At 37.4% G+C, this 21,110-nt stretch overlaps 1 gene segment (V, D, J or C); it reads right to left on the bottom strand.

Moving 5' to 3' along the window:
* The window catches only part of LOC122135692, a 67,967-nt gene extending 49,808 nt beyond the window's left edge, over positions 1–18,159 (bottom strand). Inside the window, 2 exon segments of the V gene segment in view lie at positions 13,225–13,525; positions 18,107–18,159. Of these exon segments, the coding sequence occupies positions 13,225–13,525; positions 18,107–18,159 (354 nt within the window).
* Between the last annotated feature and the right edge of the window lie 2,951 nt (positions 18,160–21,110).

Here is a 21,110-nt window from a genome sequence, read left to right as displayed (position 1 = left end):
TATGCCAAGGTTTCTAGGTATTTATCACAAGTGGGTTACGAGAGCGGAGTAAAACAGCAGATAATTTAGTTTATTAAATATTTAAAAACAATCTAATGTGTACCAGTGAAGATTGCACGACTGGATTAAGCCTATGGCTTTTTTCATGGGACTGGCAGCTGTATAATAATGGTATCATCAGTGTATCATTGCAGTTAGCTGTAGTTATCTCATGACCTAAACATTTAGATAGATTGAAAATAAAATTTGTGCTAAAATTGAATCCCTGCGGAACACCTTCTCATTTCTTAGTTTCTTTTGACATAGTGAATTTCGACTGAGACCACACTGAGTTCTTTCGATAAATAATTTTAAACGCAATTTATACTCATTTTACTAAACACCTAAGCGCGGAGTCTGTTTACTAGAATTTTGTGATCTACAGATCAAAAGCTTAGAGAGAGATCAACAAATAAAGCAGCACAGTGATTTTAGTATCCAAAGAATAATTATATCATTTTGTGAGAGTGTTGCCGCTGTTAGAGTGCTATGGGCGACCTAAAATCTGATTGAAACTCATTTAAAAAAAACAATATTTTCTGTTAAAAAACTGTTTAATCGATCATTTCAAGAGACCACAAAACTGTGCCTAACCTGCTAATCTTGAAATAGGACAATAGTTTGAGCAAATTAGTCAAAAAAGGGAATAATTTATGATTAATCTAATGAGGTACAACTTAATAATGAATATTAGATTCGATTTTAGAATGAACTGTGAGGAAGGATATACAATTATTCAATGTCGCGTCCCCGCCGCAGACAAAATAACCATAATCAATCTAGAAAAGGTTATTCTCCTGGCCAGGAAGACCCGCACCCCTGAGGGCTTTTCCGCATTCTTAGGCGTCCTAGAAGTAGTTTCGCCTATATAGCTCGCATCACGTTCCAGCCCATCTCCACTTGCCACTCCACTCCCCTCACAAAAACTGTCCATTCCAGTGAATCTTCGGGGAAAATATGAGTGGAGCCCGCCCTTCTTTGATTCTCTTTGCTCATGCTCCAGTGCTTCACCACCCCCCTCGTGAGCAAAACACACAGAGGACAAATCAACTTGTGACTATAAGAGATTTCTAAGTGAACCTATAGCTAGCATATACCAACTACATCAAGCAAAAACATATGTAGATAACGAATGAGGCAAGTACAAAAAGAAAAGAGAGAGAGAGCAAAGAATGGCAGTATTCACTCAATACCACAATGCCTAATGAGAATCATCAAGAATCAAAAAATCACCTTAAAAGGGGTCAGAATTAAACACGCATCTTAGTAGTTTCTAACGGTTACTTGCATAGTCTTCGTTGCTGAACAAGAGTCCTGATTGTGGTAGAAAAATGGTAGGTTTCTTGATGAGTTCTTATAGAGGAACTGAGATTTTTCTCTGGTTCTTCTGAAGATAGGAAGGCTCATCAGCGGTTCAACAAAGTATTTTGAAGAGAAAAACTTGGGCCGGGAAAGGTAAAAACTAGGAGAGTTTTGAGGAGTCTTGGGAGAGTGTTCGTCTCGAAAAGCAAGGGTTTCGAGCACAGATTATTCCCGAGATAATGAGCTTTTAACAGTTTCTATCACCCCCACCCCCAACGAGAAGAGCGTGGGTGCCTCGACACATGCCCAATCAGAGGCATGAATTTTGAGCGGGCGAAAATTGCCTTTGTCTCCAGTTTATGGCCCATTGGCAGTTTATTGCTAGTCTCGAGACATGTGCACAGAATTCTATGGTAGTTTGTGTCCTACCCTACACTATGCGTACTAGAGAGACTGCGCACACATGTCATGGTGCCTCCATAGGATCACAGTCTACATCAATTGTTGCGGCAATAACAAGCCTCACCAGAACAGTCCATGATTCGCTTACTACGGGAAGCAACCGTAGGACGATCTCCTAAAGCAGAGATACACTCATCCATGAATAAAGCCGCAGAGGCTCTCATACTACAAATAAAGAATTGTAACAGGTAATAAACCATAGGAAACATCACAACAATACATGCGTTATACAAGAACATTGACTTGATTAATTATAGTCTAAATTAATAAAGGTGTTTGTGTGTGTGTGTGTGTGTGTGTGGTGTGTGTGTGTGTGTTGTGAGAATTGAGCTGGTCTGGTCAGCCAGGGCACATTTGGTGTATGGCCTCGAGGGGCTATATATTATATCGAATGGTGTTTGAACGGTTGGATGGGGTGACCAAGAGTTGGGTCTGCCTTCAGTCTCTTCAAGATACTGGGGGGGGGGGGTAAAAACATTGCCATTAAGCCACTAATCTAAATGTATAGCGTGGCGCCAGATTCTGTAATTTTATGCACATGGTAAAAGGCTTAAGGGAACCTAAAACGTAAAGCCCAAACAATAGTACAGATCTCAAGCAGATTGCTACAAGTTATTTAATTTCATAGGGGTCACCCCCTTTTAACAAGGAAGACCCCAGGCTGATTTCATGCATAAAGGGATTACACTGAATTTAAACTTAAATAAACTTGAAACTTAAATTAAAACAAAAGAAGTGATAGGTTCGCTATAAGATCTTGCGAATTTAAAAAAAAGAAGGTTTATATTATCAGGCCCTGGGCCTTTTTTACCAATCTAAATTGTAGGGCTTTATGACACTTGTGACTACTAAACAGGATAAATGTAACAAAGCTGAGTGAAGCAGTAGGGTTCAGCTTAAAACATCCCTTTTCTGCTCCCGTTCGGTAAATGACATAGGGGTCAGGGGCTGAACACGCAGAAATGAAATAATATTAAAAACCCTCAACAATATTTTTGTTCCCTTTTATAATTTCTCCTTTATTTAATAATCGGGTAAATTCATAGAGGGTTTAGACCAGAAACTGATTTGAAAACAAACTTCCAAAATGTAGCCGGAATTCTTTCAAAATTTCATTATCGCATTTATAAATAATCCATTAGATGTTTGTACCGTTTATGGATGTGGAATAAGGAGACAGCTTTCCATTCCATGGCCCACAGACATCGCAGCCTTGTGGCTACCTTCCCCCCCCCCCCCCCAAATGAACAGCCCACGGCGAAGAGGTGAACTCGAGAACCAGTCTCATGGCAGTATCTCCATCAACCAACTCAGAAGTCACGGTGTTCGGAATGGCCCAAAAACACATGGCGCATTCAGCTCTCCCTCGGAGCTTGAAAGCAGCAGTCCATTAAATTCCACGTACACAGGCAAATGAAGCAGGCAAACGGGTATGGAATACGTCTTCATTTTAACAATAGTCTTATGCATCATAAAACAGCATTACTAGGCACTACTGCTGTAAATTGCATAATTGTGGGTGGTAGCCAGCAGGGGAGGCATACACCCTTTGGAAAAATTAGAATGACAGTCATCTAAATGAAAATGCTCCATACAAGCCATCAGACGGAATTAAAAATTACCCAAACCAAAATGGTAATCGGTTTGAGGGGGGGGATAACCTTCTATAAACAGAACCAATTAAAAACCTGCAGATAACATGTAAACACGATTACTTTGTTTCTGTGTATCACATCAAAAAGCTCATGGTATCAGAATGGAATGTGATGTTAGCAAACGCTGTACATTCTGTGATGTTGTAGACACCGACACTACGAGAGGACTGGGTAATAGTGGACGTAGAAGTTCCAAAATTTCAATTCTACAATTAACCCAACATTAGAATGGAGAAAATGCTGTGTTATGAACTGTAAATCTGCACTCATGGAACGGAGCAGAAGTGATGTAAAAATGAACAAAAGTTACTGCTTTTCAGCTCAGAAACAACACAATAATAGTGAAAAGCTCAATGAAAAATACAACTTGACAAAATTTGCCTTGTATGTGTATTAATTATACAGATTTCATAATAAAAACCATTTGGAAATGCTATGTGATAGCTCGTTGCAGCACTCTCTGTGTCATAAAGCACAGCTCCTTTGATTCATGTTCAGCAACACTTTGTGAGAAGAGTTTGATTTTTCATTGTACGTACAGTAAAACTTTGTTTGTATTCAGAATACAAAACCTCATTTCAGAGCGCATTACAGAGGGTATAGGCTACAGTTATTCCCTTAATAGCTTAACATTAGAAAATTCGACGATATGATGATATAATTATAAATGGAGAGCTATATGGTTCTGTGCTGTGTACGATAGAAGATGGCCGTAGTGTGTACTGTGTCATGCCTTCTGCCGGCCACATGACTGAGGCACGATTGAACATAGGGGTTCAAATATTAGTCTGTTATATCAAGCACGGCAGCAGTTATAAAAAAGATAGTGCAAATGCGTTTTTTTTTTTTTTCCTCTGGCATTTGTATTTGATGTATGTAGGCCACTAGCATGTCCCAAATCGAAAGCACGGGCACATGTAAATAGCTGCCTGCAAATATGCTTAACATTTCGCTCCTCACCACCGATGCAAAAACGATGTTAACCAGGACACTTATACACAGCGATAGGATAAAAGAGCATTCACTTATTTAGTGGGATTTCAGATGTCTGACAAAACACGCCGCAAACAGTCATGATTTGTAAAGCAGTGACTGCCAATTAATTGCAAGCCAGATGAAAGAATGGGAATTAAATAGGCCGCCGGGATAGGTGTCAACACTGGATGCCGTACCGTCAGGAAAACAGTGACTGTCGGCTGAATGCGAAGCTTGACTAACGTGGGCCTGCCTGAACTAACCGATGCTGAAGTTCTACAAAGAGGATTATAGTTTGTCAGTATTAAAAGACGTCATGTAAGCCAGCATAAGAGGGATGAAATTGTTGAACAACAACACTGAAACGGAATGCCGGGTCCTAATACAAGTTACATTTTGTCAAGATATTGTCAAGAAGTGAGACAAATTACACAGATTATTTAAAGAAACGTTATTTTACAAGTATGAGACTATAGGGAATTTTTTACAGCCTCCCCTGTTCTCTTTTACACGTGCCCAACAATAAAGAAAAATGTTTAGGGTTTTCTTCCAGCATCAAGCAGGAAACATGGCTTAAGGATGACCAAACGGGACACTTTTCGCTGGGTCCTGGATCGCCCGGGCTGGGCGGGTAACTTTTGAGGTCTGTCGATTATGACCTAAGCTCCCACATAGGGTATGCCTTGGTTCACCTTCACCACGTCGTGCTCGCTTCCACCACACCACTCTTCTGCCTCTCGACCCCCCGCTTCACTCCCGCTCACCGCGACCCCCCCATCCTTGGCCCTCACCCCCAGCCCACCACACCTCCGAGAACACCACCCCGACCTCCCGATATCCAGCGCCCCACCCACCCTCTCCGCTCGCTCCCAGAGACCCCAGCACCTCCCCGGCCACGCACCCTCACTCACATGTGTGGCTTTATTTTTGACCCCTCCACACCGCTTCCCAAAACACATTATCATTTATGCGTTGCAACATTAACTACCTACGGCAAGATTAGCTAAAAGTTATAGTCGGATCTAGACTCCCAACGACCGAACACAGCCCACACCCTGACGAGCAACCTCAGTTCTTTCAACTCTCGAATGGATATTTATTCATTCACGACGATTACGTACAAAAAACCAGTTTAAGAAGTTAATGAGATTCGTCTGATCTTATTTTGGCGCACCCACATGCCCTCTCTTTTCCTCTCTCCCCCCCCCACCAGAACTCTGTTGTTAGAGCGATGACCCACCCCCCCCAACACATACCTTCTCTCTCCTAGTTTCTTTTTTATCTCTAATTTCTTTCGGACCCTTTTTAAACCACGTTTTTAAACTCACTCTTGCTCGGAGCCTAACGATCTGAGTAGAGATGAAATCTCCCAATTCTATCTTTTGCCGCGTACCCCCTTACGCTCCCAAAGGTCAGTTTCTCCTTTTGATGGTCTAGAAGATAGGATCATTCCAAACCTCGCAGCCTACTCAACTGCATACTCTATCCTGAGCTCTTTAGTATGCTATGTAATGTGCGCTTCTGTATCTACGCATAAATGTAGACTGTTTGTGAAGCGTTCTCAGAAAGAAAGACTTACACACCCATGAGCCTCCCCACCCCCCCCCCCCCCGCCCTTCCCTTCCCCCTCCCACGGCCGCCACTTTCCTCCCACCTTCCTCTCAGTCCCTAACCCACCACCCACTCTTCCTTTCTTAGATGCTTTAGCTTTTGCTTCTCACTATTTCGCGCTCTCTTGGCTCAGCAGTTAAATATTCTGATGTGAGTTGCTTCAAATGTTAATAGACGGAGGTGGCATCATGCATCGCACTAAGATGTTGTTTGGGTATGTCTGTGGCTTCTGCTTTGAAATTTTAGTTTTTGTGTGATCTTGTGTGTCGTTCGGGAGATGAACCCCCAATGAAACCTATACTATTGTAGATCTATGTCATAATTTCTACCAGGACCTCAAAAGTTACCGGGCCCCAGGCCCGGGGCGATCCATGACCACAGCTAAAGTTCCCTTTTGGTCATCTTAGCCATGTTTCCTGTCTTGATGCTGGAAGCAGAAAACTCCTAAACATTTTTTTCTTATTGTGGGGGGCACGTTTAAAAGTAGAACTAGGGGTTTCTTTAAAAAATTCCCTTAGAGTCTCATCAACTTGTAAAATATACGTTTCTTTAAATAATCTGTTTATTTGTCTCACTTCTTTACAATATCTTGTGACAAAATGTAACTTGTTATTAGGACCCTGCATTCAGTTTCAGTTTTTTGTTCAACAATTCATCCCTCTTCAGTGACTGGGCTTTACCATGAGCTTCTTTTAATACTGACAAACTATATCCTCTTTGTTGAAAATTCAGCATCATGTTAGTTCAGGCAGGCCACGTTAGTCAAGCTCTCATCACAGAACATCTGAAATTCACATCTGTGTACCAATCCAGTGTTGACACCTATCACATGCGGCCTATTTAAATTCCTATTCTTCAGCTGCTTGCAATTAACTGGCATCACTGCTTACAAATCAAACTGTTGCAGCGTGTTTCAGAACATCTGAAATTCACATCTAAGATAAGTGAATGCTCTTTTAATCCATATCGCTGTGTATATTGCTTGGTTAACATCGTTTTGCATCGGTTGCAGGAGCGAAATGTTAAGCATATTTGCAGCAGCATGACTTACATGTGCCCGTGCTTTCGATTTTGGGACATGCGAAGTGCACCACAAAAACCACCAGATACAAAATCACCAGAGGAAAAAAAAAAAAAAAACGCATTTGCACTAATATTTTTTTATAACTGCTTGCACTTGCTTGGAATAAACAGACTAATATTTGAACCCCTAGTGTTCAATCGTGCGCTCAGTCATGTGGCCAGAACGTGATCACATACACACTATGGCCGTTTTCTATCGTACAACATATAGAACCGATATAGCTCTCAACAGTTGATAATTATATCATCATATCGTCCTAATTTCTTAATGTTAAAGCATTAAGGGAAATAACTGTAGTCTAACACCCTCTGTAATGCAGCTCTGAAATGAATTGTATTCTGATACAAAAAAAGTTTTACTGTACTTAAATGGAAAAATACAAAATTTCTCACAAAGTGTTGCTGAACAATGAATCAAAGGAGCGTTTATGAACACAGAGAGTGCTGCAACGAGCTATCACACAGCATTTCCAAATGGGTTTTATTATGAATCTGTAATAATACAAATGACAAAGGCAAATTTTGGTCAAGTTGTATTTTCATTGAGCTTTTCACTATCATTGTGTTGTTTCCAAGCTGAAAAGCAGTAAATGTTGCTTCATTTATTACATCAGCTTTCTGCTCCGGTCATGAGTGCAGATATGACCGTTCATAACACAGCAAGTGTTCTCCTTTCTAATGTGTGTTAATTGTATAATTGAAATTTTAACTTCTACGTCCACTATTACCCAGTCTCTACTGTAGTGTCGGTGTCTACAAATCACAGAATGTACAGCGTTGCCGACATCACATTCCCATTCTGATGACCATGACTTTTTGATGTGATTACACAGATACAAAGTAATCGGTTTAACACGTTTACATGGCAGGATTTTAATTTTGTTCTGTTTATAGAAGGTTATCCCACCCTCTCAAACCGATTACCATTTCGGTTTGGGTAATTTTATTCCGTCTGAGGTGCTTATATGGAGCATTTTCATTCAGATTGGACTGTCATTCTAAGTTTTTCCAAAGGGTGTATGCCTCTCCTGCTGGACTACCACCCACAATTATGCAATTTACAGCATTAGTGCATATCAATGCTGTTTTATGATGCATAAGACTATTGTTAAAATGAAGACGTATTCCATACACAGCAAAAAATCCAGAGTGACCGTTTGCCTGCTCATTTGCCTGCTACTGTGGATTTTAATGGACTGCATGTTTTCAAGCTCCGAAGGGAGAGCTGGATATGCGCCATGTGTTTTTAGACCATTCCGAACACCGTGACTTCTGAGTTGGTTGATGGAGATACTGCCATGAGGACCTGGGTTCTCGAGATTCACCTTATTCGCCGGGGGCTGTTCATTTTGAGAGGTAGGCCAAAAGGACTGCGATGTCTGTGGGCCTATGGAAATGGAAAGCTGTCTCCTTATGCGACATCCATCAAACTGGTAAAAAAATCTAAATGTGATTATTATTTAAATGCGATGAATGAAAATTTGAAAGATTCCTCTACATTTTGAAAGTTGTTTCAAATCAGTTTCTGGTCTAAAACCCTCTATGAATTTACCTGATTCTTTAAAAGTAGAGGAGAAAATTATAAAAAGGGAAAGAAAATATTGTTGAGGTTTTTAATAATTATTTCATTGCTGCGGGTTCAGCCCCTGACCCTAGTCATTTAACAAACGGTATAAGAAAAGGGAATGTTGAAGCTGAAACATACCACTCCACTCAGCTTTTTACATTTAATCCTGTTTTAGTAGCACAAGTTCATAAAGCCCTACTAAATTTAGATTGTAAAAAGGCAACAGGGCCTGATAATATAGAACCATATTTTTTTAAAAAAAATTGCAGCAGATCGTATAGCAGAACAAATCAAAACTCAAATGTAAACCCAAATTCACCCAAAATTTAAGTTTAAATTCAAATGTAATCCCTTATGCATGGAAATCAGCCATGGTTCTTCCCTTGTTAAAAGGGGGTGACCCCTATGAATTAGATAACTTGAAGCATCTGCTTAGGATCATGTACGATCGTTTGGGTTTACGATTCCTTTAGCCTTTTGACATTTGCATATAAATTACAGAATCTGGCTCCACGCTATACATTTATATGAGTGCTTAATGGCAATGTTTACCCCCCCATTATCTGGAGGATACTGAGCAGACCAACTCTTGGGTCTCCCCATCCAACTTCAAACACATTCCGAGATAACTAGATAGCCCTCGATGCCAGACACCAAATGGCCCTGGCTGACCAGCCAGTTCACATTCTCACAACACACACACACACAAACACATTTATTCATTTAGACTATAATTAATCAGTTACAAATGTATCTGGTATACGCATGTATTGTTTGTATGTTTCAGTATTGTAGTAGCCTAGTTACAATTCTTTATTTGTATTAGTTAGACTCTCAGTGCTTATATTCAGGTATATAAGTGTATCTCTGCTTTAAGATCTCCTACATGTTGCGTTCTTAGTAACAAAATGATCTGCTTTTTTTTCCTCAAACAATTATGTACACTGTGATCCTAATAGGCATCATACTATTTGTACCATAGTTTGGGTTTTAAAACTGAAACAAATTCTCTAGACTAGCAATAAACATGCCAATGGGCCATTAAACTGGAGACAAAGGAAATTTCTCCCGCTCAAAATTCATGCCTCTGATTGGGCATTCCACCCAAAAGGTGGGTGTGAATAGAAACTGTTAAAAGCCATTATCTCTGGATAATCTGTGCTCAGAAACCCTTGCTTTTCGAGACGAACACTCTCCAAGACTCCTCAAAACTCTCCTGAGTTTTAATTACCGGCAGTTTATCTCTTCAAAATAACTTTGTTGAACCGCTGAGGGCTTTTCTATCTTCAGAAGAACCAGAGGAAAATCTCCAGCTTCCTTCTAATAAGAACTCATCAAGAACCTCCATTTTCTACCACATCAGGACTCTTGTTCAGCAATGAAGCTAATGCAAGTAACTGTTTAGAACTACTAAGATGCGTGTTTAAGTCTGAGCCCCTTTTAAGGTGATTTTTGATTCTTTGATGATTCTCATTAGGTTGTGGTTAATTGATGTGAAATACTGCCATTCCTTTGCTCTTCTCTCTCTTTTCTTTTTGTTACTTGCCTTCATTCTGTATATCTACATATGTGTTTTGCTTGATTTAGTTATATGCTAGCTATAGGTTCACTTATTAAATCTCTTATATTCACAGTTGATTTGTCTCTGTGTGTTGCTCACAATTCAAAGTCACTGAATGTTTGTTATCTTGCTACATGCTAAACTACTGCTAGTACTGCATAAGTAGAACAGTTAATCTTCCTTGGCCAGGAGAATAACCTTTTCTAGAATTGATTAGTGGTTATTTTGTCTGCTCGGTGGACGGACAGATCGAATAATTGTAATATAAATTCTGCTACAGTTAATTCTAAAATCTAATCTAAATATTCATTATTAATTGTAACCAGTTATAATTATAAATATTCCCTTTTTTGAGCTAATTTGCTACAAACTATTGTCCTATTTGAAGGTTATCAGTTAATGGCAAAAGTTTTTGAGTCTCTTATAAATGATCAGATTAAACAGTTTTTAACAGAAAATAATATTTTAAATGAGTTTCAATCAGATTTTAGGTCAGCCCATAGTACTGTAACAGCGGCAACACTCATCACAAATGATATTATTATTCTTTGGATAATAAAATTATTTGTTGATCTCTCTCTAAAGCTTTTGATTCTGTAGATCACAAAATTCTATTAAACAGACTCCGCTGCTTAGGTTTTAGTAAAATGAGTATAAATTGGTTTAAAAATTATTTATCTGAAAGAACGTAGTGTGTCTCAGTCGAAAATTTCACTTCAAAAAAACTAGAAATTAAGAAAAGTGTTCCTCAGGGATCAATTTTAGCACCAGTTTTATTTTCAATCTATATAAATGATTTAGGTCATGAGATAACTACAGCTAAACTGCATTTATACACTGATACAATTATTTATACAGCTGCACAGTCCATGAAAAAAGCCATAGAGCTTCCAGGTATTGCAATCTTCATTTTTTTTTTAATTTAAAATTATTAATAAAAATAAAAAAAACTAAATATACTCGCTCTCGTAACAAACTTGTTACCAACAATTTAAAAATACCTATAAATACCTGGGCATATGTCTTGATGAAAGGTTGGGTGTTAATATTAATATTGAAAATCTTTCAAAAAACCTCAGACCCAAATTGGGGTTTCTTTTTCTTTTAAAGAAATGTCTTCCTTTTGAAGCAAAAAAGAGAATTATTCAAAGTTGTTTTCTTTCTGTGCTGGACTATGGTGATGTGATTTAAATGCATGCTAATGTATCTTCACTAAAAAAAAATTAGATTGTGTATATACCATGCTGCAATACGATTTGTGACTATAGAGTAGGTAATGAATTCTGAGAGTAAAGACAGTGGATAAAGTTTTTGACGAGACTGACCCAAGTTCAAATCCACCTTTCAGCTCAGAGAAGTGTTTACTTTACATAAAAATGAAAAGTGAACATCTTTACTTAAAGGAGATATGGTTTGGGGTAGATGTATATGTCGGCTTTAGGGACACTAATGAGTGAGCTCAGAATAAGGCAGCATCCATGTATGATTTCAATAAATATTATGAGATATGATATATGATATATAACTGAATTCTAGGTCATCTTGATGCAAAAAATAATGTTTTAGTCTCACTCAATGGAATCTTGGGCCCTTGTATCACTGATTAAATAGTAAAAGAACAAATTCATTATGAATATTACTGGTCAGCTTTAAGGGGTTCTTATGATAATGTAATTCATGTAACTTTTCAATAGGCTCTGTTGTCTTTTGAACAATTTGTTATTATTTATGTACCAAATGGAATTACAGTACTGTAAAGCACTCATGGTCATAGATATAAAGGATAATATTTTTTTCTTGCACCTAAGATGGAAAAGAAAGTTAAGTCTCTGCCTTGTTGTGTTACACATGCTCTCATTATGTTCTTTCCATGAGAACATATTATCTGTCATTACTTTTAGACACCTACATGCTCCTACAGTCACATAACACAGATATTAACACAATATCATCATCATACTATAAGATATATTGATTAGTTCTGTCTGTATGACAGTCATCTGTCTACAAGGTAAAAAGTACGGCAGAACTGACACAGGCCTGGGGTGCTCCAATTTTCGTTCATTTGTTTTGACCACCAATGACAAGATTTGCTTCACTTTAACGATTTAAAACTAATTTAGCACATCTGAATCAGATCAGGCATTTACACCCAGTTTTACAAGTTTTGACACCAAGATATCAGCTTGAAAACCATTAAATGCAGAGAAAAATCCAAAAAGGGGCTCTTACATCAGTATTAGTTTGTCTAAATATTTAGAAACAAAGCAAAAACAAAACAAAACAAAACAAAACACAAAAAATATAAAAAAAAATAACAACAATGTATTATTTTTGTTGTTTATCTTGTTTTCTTTTTTTATAATATTAAAAAAAAAAATCTTTGAGTACTGCGTTAGACAAACCTACTATTTATACTTAGTGCTAATTAAATACTTTTATTTTGCTATATACACTTAAAATAAATGGCATCTGATGATAATGCTATTTGTACAAATAGAATTTGCTATAATTTCTATTAGAGTAACACATCCATGCTGAAGTTATCTTTAAAAGTTTTAAAGTGTTTTGCTGTTTTCTTTCATCCTGCCACAATATCACATGATCAGTGTGCAGAGTGCAGTTATCAGCACAGCTGTGATTTTACCAAAGACACAATCTCATTAGTTTGTTTTTTTTTCTTTTTTTCTCCATGTTCTCCGGTAAAAGAAACCACTCTGAAAACACATCAAAAACCTCTGTGCCAGCACTAACTTTTATTTAAAGAAAAAACTGAATAACTACCTGTAAATCTATTTACTCTATTAATAAATAAATGAACACATTAATTATTTAATCTTTGCTAAACATTCACCATCATCTTCGCCATCAGCAGCTGCAGTAACTCTCAGCTGTATCAGTGCAGTCACTGTGACTCTGACTGACGGAGGTTTTTGTACGACTCTTTATCACTGTGTGAACAGCCTAGTGCTACCTGGCCAGTGTTCACTCTGACAGTAATAATCTCCTATATCTTCAGTCTGGACTCCACTGATGGTCAGAGTGAAATCACTGTTAGATCCACTGCCACTGAATCTAGATGGAGTTCCAGTGTAACTAATAGATACATAATATATGAGGAGTTTAGGAGCTTCTCCAGGTTTCTGTAAATACCAGGCTAAATAATTACCATTATACACATTACTGCTGGTTTTACAGTTTATTCTGACTTCTTGTCCTGCTTGAGCTGCTGTTATTGATGGACTCTGAGTTACAGTGATCTGTCCTCTACACTCTGAAAGAAAGGAACAAAGTATAAGATTTAAAAATTATGTATATTTCACATTTAATTAATATGAATTAATGGTCATTATTAAAGTTTTGCTACAGACCTTGAGCAAACAGTGTGAGAGTCCAGATGAGGATGATGATGTTGTTCATTGTTGTTTTTTTTGTTCTTGTGTGATAATGAAGATTGTGTTCTGTTCTGCTCTCAGTCATGAAGTGTTAAACTCACAGCACTATAAACACTCTCAGAGCACTGAAGCATGTGCTGATGATGCAAAGAAGTGGGCAGGATTTACAACAGCTTGAGCTGCTAACAAACTCATATACACTGATCTAGAACTATCAACTTTACATTCTCACAATTATATTTGTTCAGTAACAATTTTTGAACCATTGTGTGATAACAACGGTTTAAATGTGTAATTTTTAAAGGATCACTAAGTCAATTTTAGTGGGTATTTCACTGGTTCTCATTATAGTTCAAGTTCAAATACTTTGTCATTCAAACCTTACAACAAGCATCCAGCAGAAAAAAAAAAAAAAGTGTTTCTCCTAGACCAATGATCAATGTGCATGATAATGCAAACTTAATAACAAATCATTAAATAAACATAATATACATATGGAGCAAATGAACTAATTAATGAAACACAGCAGGGAATGAATTTACATGACAAGGACAGGCACAGGAAGGACCAAATAAGGATAACAGGAAAATACATGTGACAATACATCACAACAAACAAATAACATCACCATATAAGACAATTTTAAACTCAAAATATACTAGAACAATACAATTTCTATACATAATGACTAATGAGTGTAGTGCACAAATGGGTGTATTGCACATAATTACACTGTGAGTAATTACACTGTACTAATTACACTGTATTTGTGTCAGCCATTCACAGTGTTAGGTGTTAAACATGGTTAACTCTAAACTGACTCACTTTATCTTTTTATTTATTTAGATGGATTTTATTTATTTATTTTTTTCTTTATTGATTCTTTCTTTTTATTATTTATACACATTAATGCTTTGGCAACATTGTTTTACTCAGTAATGCTAATAAAGCTTAATTGAATTGAATTTAATCGTATGGTCAATACTGCTCATAAATATCAGAATAGAAGAAAACCAGATAAATGATTCAGCCAGTCTGTACATATATATCATCAGTCCATCAGGTAGCAGCCTAGAGCAAAAATAACACAAATTATTAAATCAGTCGATACATATGTATCAACAGTCCAGCAACCTATATCTGTGTGTGTCAATGTGAACTGAGTAGTCTAATAGCTCGTGGAAAGATGCTATTTCTGAATCTGGCAGTCTTGCCTTGCATACTTTGATAGTGTTTGTCAGAAGGCAGAAGGATGAACAGTCCATTTGCGGGATCGCTGCTGAGCCCTCTTAACCTCTTAACCCGCACCAAGGGCGCGTCTAGGCGCGGCTGTGAATTTTATAACCGTTGTTTTAGAAAAATATTCAATTAACTATCATAAACTATATATCATTTGAAAGCTAAAACACTCAATATCGATGTTCTGAGCTTGTTTTTTAAATCAATACACCAGAGAGGAAAGGGTTAACATAAATGCTGAAGGATACCGGTCATTTAAACATGTACAAACAGTGCACGGCAGTACTTACTTTTCATCGCCTATAGTTCTGGTCTGCTCGGACTATTCCCAAGAAACACCAGCACACATTTCAAAGGTAAGGGTCTACTCTTCAAGATGCATCCCCTTTTTAATCCAAAACAACGAAAAAATAGGGGAAAAACGAAAGAGCCTCCTCCTTTGTTTACATGACAGCGATTCGAGTTATAGTTGTCGATAGCGTCCATTTTTTTTCAAAGAAATATCGATTCTAATTCGTATTCCAGCTTTTGTTTCCTATAGAATGTCTATTCCGAGCAAAATGAGCCCTCCCTCGTCTCTCTCCTTCAATCACAGGCTCTGTTATAACCCAGAACAGGGCAGGAGTCACTGAACTGGTTTTTAGCGAGGTGCCAATCACCGCACCTCAGTTTTGGCTGTTTGTAAAGATAAGCCAATGCCTAGCCAGCAATGTTTTTGATGGATGGAAGTGTTAGCCAATCACAAGGATGTTTACAGTGATTCACAGTTTGCACCGTTTCGTAATCAGTTAGAAGATTCAGCGAGCGCAAAAGTTGTTGTGTGTTCGTGCGCTCTCGTCTTTACGCCCGAGGCGCACTCAGAGCGGCGCAGCAGCGCTATACGGGTATCTATCAGCGAGCGGATTTTCTCCAAAGCTTACATCTGAATCTCTCCAGCAAAGAACGTCGACTTTAGACGAGTTTTTGTGGTGTTTGATCGGGGTTTTGGAGGCCGTGATGAGAAGCAGCGGCGAAGAGCAGCAGAAAGACCCGGAGAGATTGCATGCAGCCAGGGATAGCATTAGCACGTGAGTTTCAACGCTGTTCTCTTGAATGGTTTATATATGTTTATCATGTGTTTGCAGCTTTTGATTCATGTTAGCTGTGTTTAGATTATAAAAATGACAACGGAGAGGGAAAATATGAGGGGGCTACATGATTTATTTATGCATGTTTGTGCGTGTGTATGTATATTGAGTATGTTTGTGTTTGTGCGTATGCATGAGTATATATGTATTTTTATTTTTAGTGTGTGTGTGTGTGTGTGTGTGTGTGTGTGTGTGTGTGTGTGTGTCTGGTATATATGTATGTTTATGTGTACGAGCATTGAGTATGTATATTTATGTGTGTGTATACAACATGTAAACACAGTTTTGCAAGTTTTGATTTGTTTTGTGTTACACACTCTTTTCTCCCTTTCCTGTGTTTCAGTGACTTTGGTGTGCATTGTTGGTCAAAGAACAAACCTTTTTAGTGACTGCCTTGAGTGTCTTCCTACACTGTAAATACTGTAAATAGTTGCTTTTTAGTTTTTCAGTAACTTGATATTCATAATAATTAGCAGAGATAAAAAAATGTACAATTACAAAATGTAAAATAAATAAATTGTATTTTGCATGTTTTGTTGTTCATTCACTCTAAAATGATCACTGATCTGGTTTTATCATTATTAGAATTGTTCAAAAATAAATAGTTTAGTTAAAATGTTTAAATGTTGTTCTGAAAATAGTTTTTGTGTTTTGTTTGTGGTTTTCATGGGTAGATGGAGTTCTGAGTTGATATACATATGTAGTGTATGTAGTATGCAGTGTCATATGGAGTCTCTAAATAGCCTTTTTGAAAGTATTCCATAGACTTTTCTTGAAATAAAAGAAGCTAAATGACTTTTCCAAAGCTTTGCTTTAAATAAAATACCATAAAGATGTACTTTCTGCATAGTTTTACACCTAAAATGTTTTATTTCAGCTTTATATCAGGAAAAGTTAAGGCGTCCTTTCAAAAAAAATGCCCAAATTTGGTTGCCCAAAAATGAACCAAATGAGTCAAGGAATAGTTTTTTTTCTTGTGTTATTATGGTTGGCGAGAAGCAGAGCAGTTCTGAACTGATATACCATATATGCATTATGCAGTTTTGGCACTCATTTGGGGTCATTTTGTTACCAGGTGTCACTATTTGGTCAAGTCTCCAAATGGCTTTTTTGAAAGGACGCCCCTAGACTTTTTTAAAATAAAAGCTTAACAGAACCTACATTTTTGGGAGTATCATCTTCAAATTTGAATCAAAATATGTTCAGTGAATTCAGCTTTAGTTTATGGCATTTTAAGGCCTTTGGCAAAAAAGTCACTATCATTTTTTCCCTTAGTGAATTTCATTCAAAAAGATATCATGAGTCAATTTCATGTAAGTTTTACCTTGTTTTACTCTGTTGCCTATACTAGTTTGAGTTATTATGACTCCAGAGTAATAAAGGTTTAGTGTCTAGTTTCAGACAATACCAGATTTATAAATTTAGACCACAGGGTTCAAGAGCTACAGACATTTTTATTTGGGTATGTCGTTTTTCAGAAAATGCTCAAAAATAGGGGCGCAGGTTAAGAGGTTAACCAAGGAGGTGGTATTTGGGGTCCATGACAAGATATGCACCCCCAGGAACTTGGTGCTTCTCACTGACTGCACAGTACTGTCATTAAATGTAAGTGGATTATGAACCATCTGCTTCATTCTGAAGTCAACAGTGATCTCTTCTGTTTTGCTGACATTCAGTGACAGATCGTTATTGTCACACCTACGACGAGCTGGTTAACTTCTTCTCCTTGTGATTTATACTGACACATATCAGCATGAATGCAGCATCACACAGAAGTCACTGTAGAAATATCCTCTTCACAGGCATATTTCTCACCCATTTATTCTGCAGCCAGCAGTGTCTGATTATAGGGATTTATGAGAAGAAATGGTGAGCAATATTCAGGTAAAGAGATCATCAGGCTATGGCCACCACCACAGAGACACATAAGATGCTGCATAAGATTCAGCTGCTCCAGTTACTGGATGTCAACAGAGCCGCCATCTTGGAGCACCAATCACTTCAATAGTTTCCAACAAAGATTCAATGAGCTTTGGTCAGCTCACTGATGGTATGTAGACGGAGGTTGCAGCCCATGTCAAGATGCTGACTTTGTGCCGCCATAACGGGCAAAAAAAACAGCACTGGCAGACCAACAGGTCATTGTTAGCTGGGCTGGATATCAAAAAGAATAACCACTGTTTATGTACGAGTGTTTCATTAGATTGTATCACTGTGGTGGACTTTCGGTGGAGGAAGTAATCTGGTGCCTCAGTACGTCTGTCTCTTGTAAATCTCCAATAAATCATACAATATAGATTATTTAAAATGTTATTAAAATTAATAAATATAATTTTACAATAGTTTAAATTGTTTACTGTTTAAAAACACATTTAGATATTCAGAAGAACTAAATTAATTATGTTAATAATAGTTTATAAATGATTTATAAATCCTTTTATTAATGCCTTATTCTGCATCAATATATTTATAATCCTTTAACCTAACCCCATACATAAACTTACTAAGTATTAATAAGCAGCAAATTAGGAGTTTATTGATGCAAAATTCGTGAATAATTGTTCGTTAATACAGAGAATTGGACTTTATAATAAAGTGTGACTGTGATTGACATTAAAATATAAATGTAGCTTTACTTTCTCTGGTTCAGTCAATGATTTTGAATCTCTTTTACTCGTGTTTTTCTTGTAATCCAGTGAATACTACAAGCACATTTTATACAAAAGTGCAGAGAGCGAGCAGGACGGCCGCTACAGCCGCAGTAGTGTCCTGACGCGCTCAGCAAAGCACGCTGGGAAGAGGGAGAGCTTTACGTCTGCAGAGTAACACATGATGGAGCTCCTCATGAGGCCTCGTTCCACAAGAGTCTGCTGTTAGTCCGCTCGCAGTGCTGATGTTTTTCTCCAGTGAGCGCTGCTCTCGTCTGGAAGATGAGCGTATCTATCTGAGTATCTCAGATCACAATCACTCCACACTCACAATGCAAATGAGATTTTCAGTCCACACTCCCCGTGTCTACAGGGGCTGGTGTGCTAGTAAAACCGAACTCGACGAAGGAGATAAAAGAAAAGGGTACTTTAATGATCCACAGGAGAACCTAATCACAATAAACACAGATCATCGTAGTATAAAACAATGTCATCAAACATCAAACGATAGCGGACAAACTGGAACTAAACAGACGGGGTATTTAAACACAAGGAACGTAATCAGAGGAATGGAAACAGGTGGGGAGTAATCAATTAACAAAACGAGGAACGGAACATGACCAAATAAGGAAACTGAAAGTCACTGAATGTAACACCCAGTGTCTCTGTTTGATTGGTTACATGATCTGAACTGAAACAGACCAGTTTCACTTCTGCTGTAGTCATGCAGCACACAAACAAACCTATCATTACATTTGTAGGAGAGATAAATATTGTTATTCTATTAATATATAGAAAAATGTATAAAAATTACAATAATCATGAATCAAGAATTAAAAATTAGTCGTTCTGACATTAATTGTGTAAGAAATGTAAATCTTTCTGTGGGTCAAATGGAAAGCACCACGTCCAGCAGAATGTGACTGAATGCAGTCTGTTCAGTTTTGATTGACAGGGATAATATATTACAATTAAAACATGATGATCACATTAAACACTGACTCTTCTCTTCAGAAACATCACGGATTGATGTTTATTGTGTAATGATATTGTGTTATTAGTGTTTGTTCACACTGATCAGTGTTGCTTGTGATTGTGTTTTATGAGCAGCTGCAGTATCTCTCAAGCTGTTATCAGTGCAGGTCACTGTGACTCTGACTGACGGAGTTTTTGTACGACTCTTTATCACTGTGTGAACACATCTTACTGTTTGAATAGTGGAAAACTCAGACAGTAATAATCTCCTGTAATCTTCAGTCTGGACCACCTGATGGTCAGAGTGGAAATCACGTGTTAGATCCACTGCCACTGACTCTAGATGGAGTTCCAGTGTAACGGCTTGTGTGCAATAATATATGAGGAAGTTAGGAGCTTTCTCCGGTTTCTGTAAATACCAGCTCATCCATGAAACCCATTACTATCACTGTAGACATTACTGAGATACTGGTTTACAGTTTATTCTGACTTCTTGTCCTTTTGAGCTGCTGTTAGTATTGATGGACTCGGAGTTACAGTGTACTGTCCTCTACACTCTGAAAGAAATGAACAAATGATAAGAATTAAAATGATGTATATTTGTGTAAAATTTATTTGTCTCTGAAATTTTTTGCTACAACCCTTGAGGCAAACAGTGTGAGAGTCCAGATGAGGATGATGATGTTGTTCATTGTTGTTGTTTTTGTTCTTGTGTGATGATGAAGATTGGTGTTCTGTTCTGCTCTCATCATGAAGTGTTTAAACTCACAGCACTATAAACACTCTCATGCAAGTGTCTCTATGTAAATGCTCTTCAGACACAGAACAGGCAGCTGTCAGTCTCAGAGCACAGATTAATTTCTTCATGCATGTTCATGTTCTACAAAACATTATAACTATTAATACACAGTGATAGAATGTGAACTACAGAAATCAGACAGACACTCTTCTACATTGAATGTTTGATTATGTTACTGGGTATTATTATTATTATTATTATTATTATTATTTTTTATTATTATTAGTATTATTATTATTATTATTATTATTATTATTATTATGCATCTGCTCTCGAAAGCATATAGCTTCCATACAGGTGAACCAGTTTGAAACCAGCGTGAAAACTGAAATGATATTCCCATTTATGTTTTAGAAAAATTAATTTTTGTATGCAACTCCATTTTTGGTGAATTTATTGCACTCTTAATGTTTGGCCATCAATCTGTCAGCATTCTGTTATGATTTTGAGAGTTAAATGTTTTAGATTTTGAAGTGTTTAATGATGTTTTGGTGGCTGGTGTTTTATATTGTGGGAGATTTCTTGGATTCTTGGATTAATCTATCTATATGATCAATCTGACTATCTATCATCTATCTGGCTGTCTATACTGTCCTGTCTCTCTTCCTTGTGTGTGTGTGTTGTGGTGTGTGTGTGTGTGATCTCTCTCCTCTGAGGGCGCGGGCCCCCGCT

Source organism: Cyprinus carpio, chromosome A25 (genome assembly GCF_018340385.1).
Source record: "Cyprinus carpio isolate SPL01 chromosome A25, ASM1834038v1, whole genome shotgun sequence".
Classification (NCBI taxonomy): Eukaryota; Metazoa; Chordata; class Actinopteri; order Cypriniformes; family Cyprinidae; genus Cyprinus; species Cyprinus carpio.
Note: the sequence above shows the minus strand (reverse complement) of the source record. Positions and strands in the feature narration are given on the sequence as shown.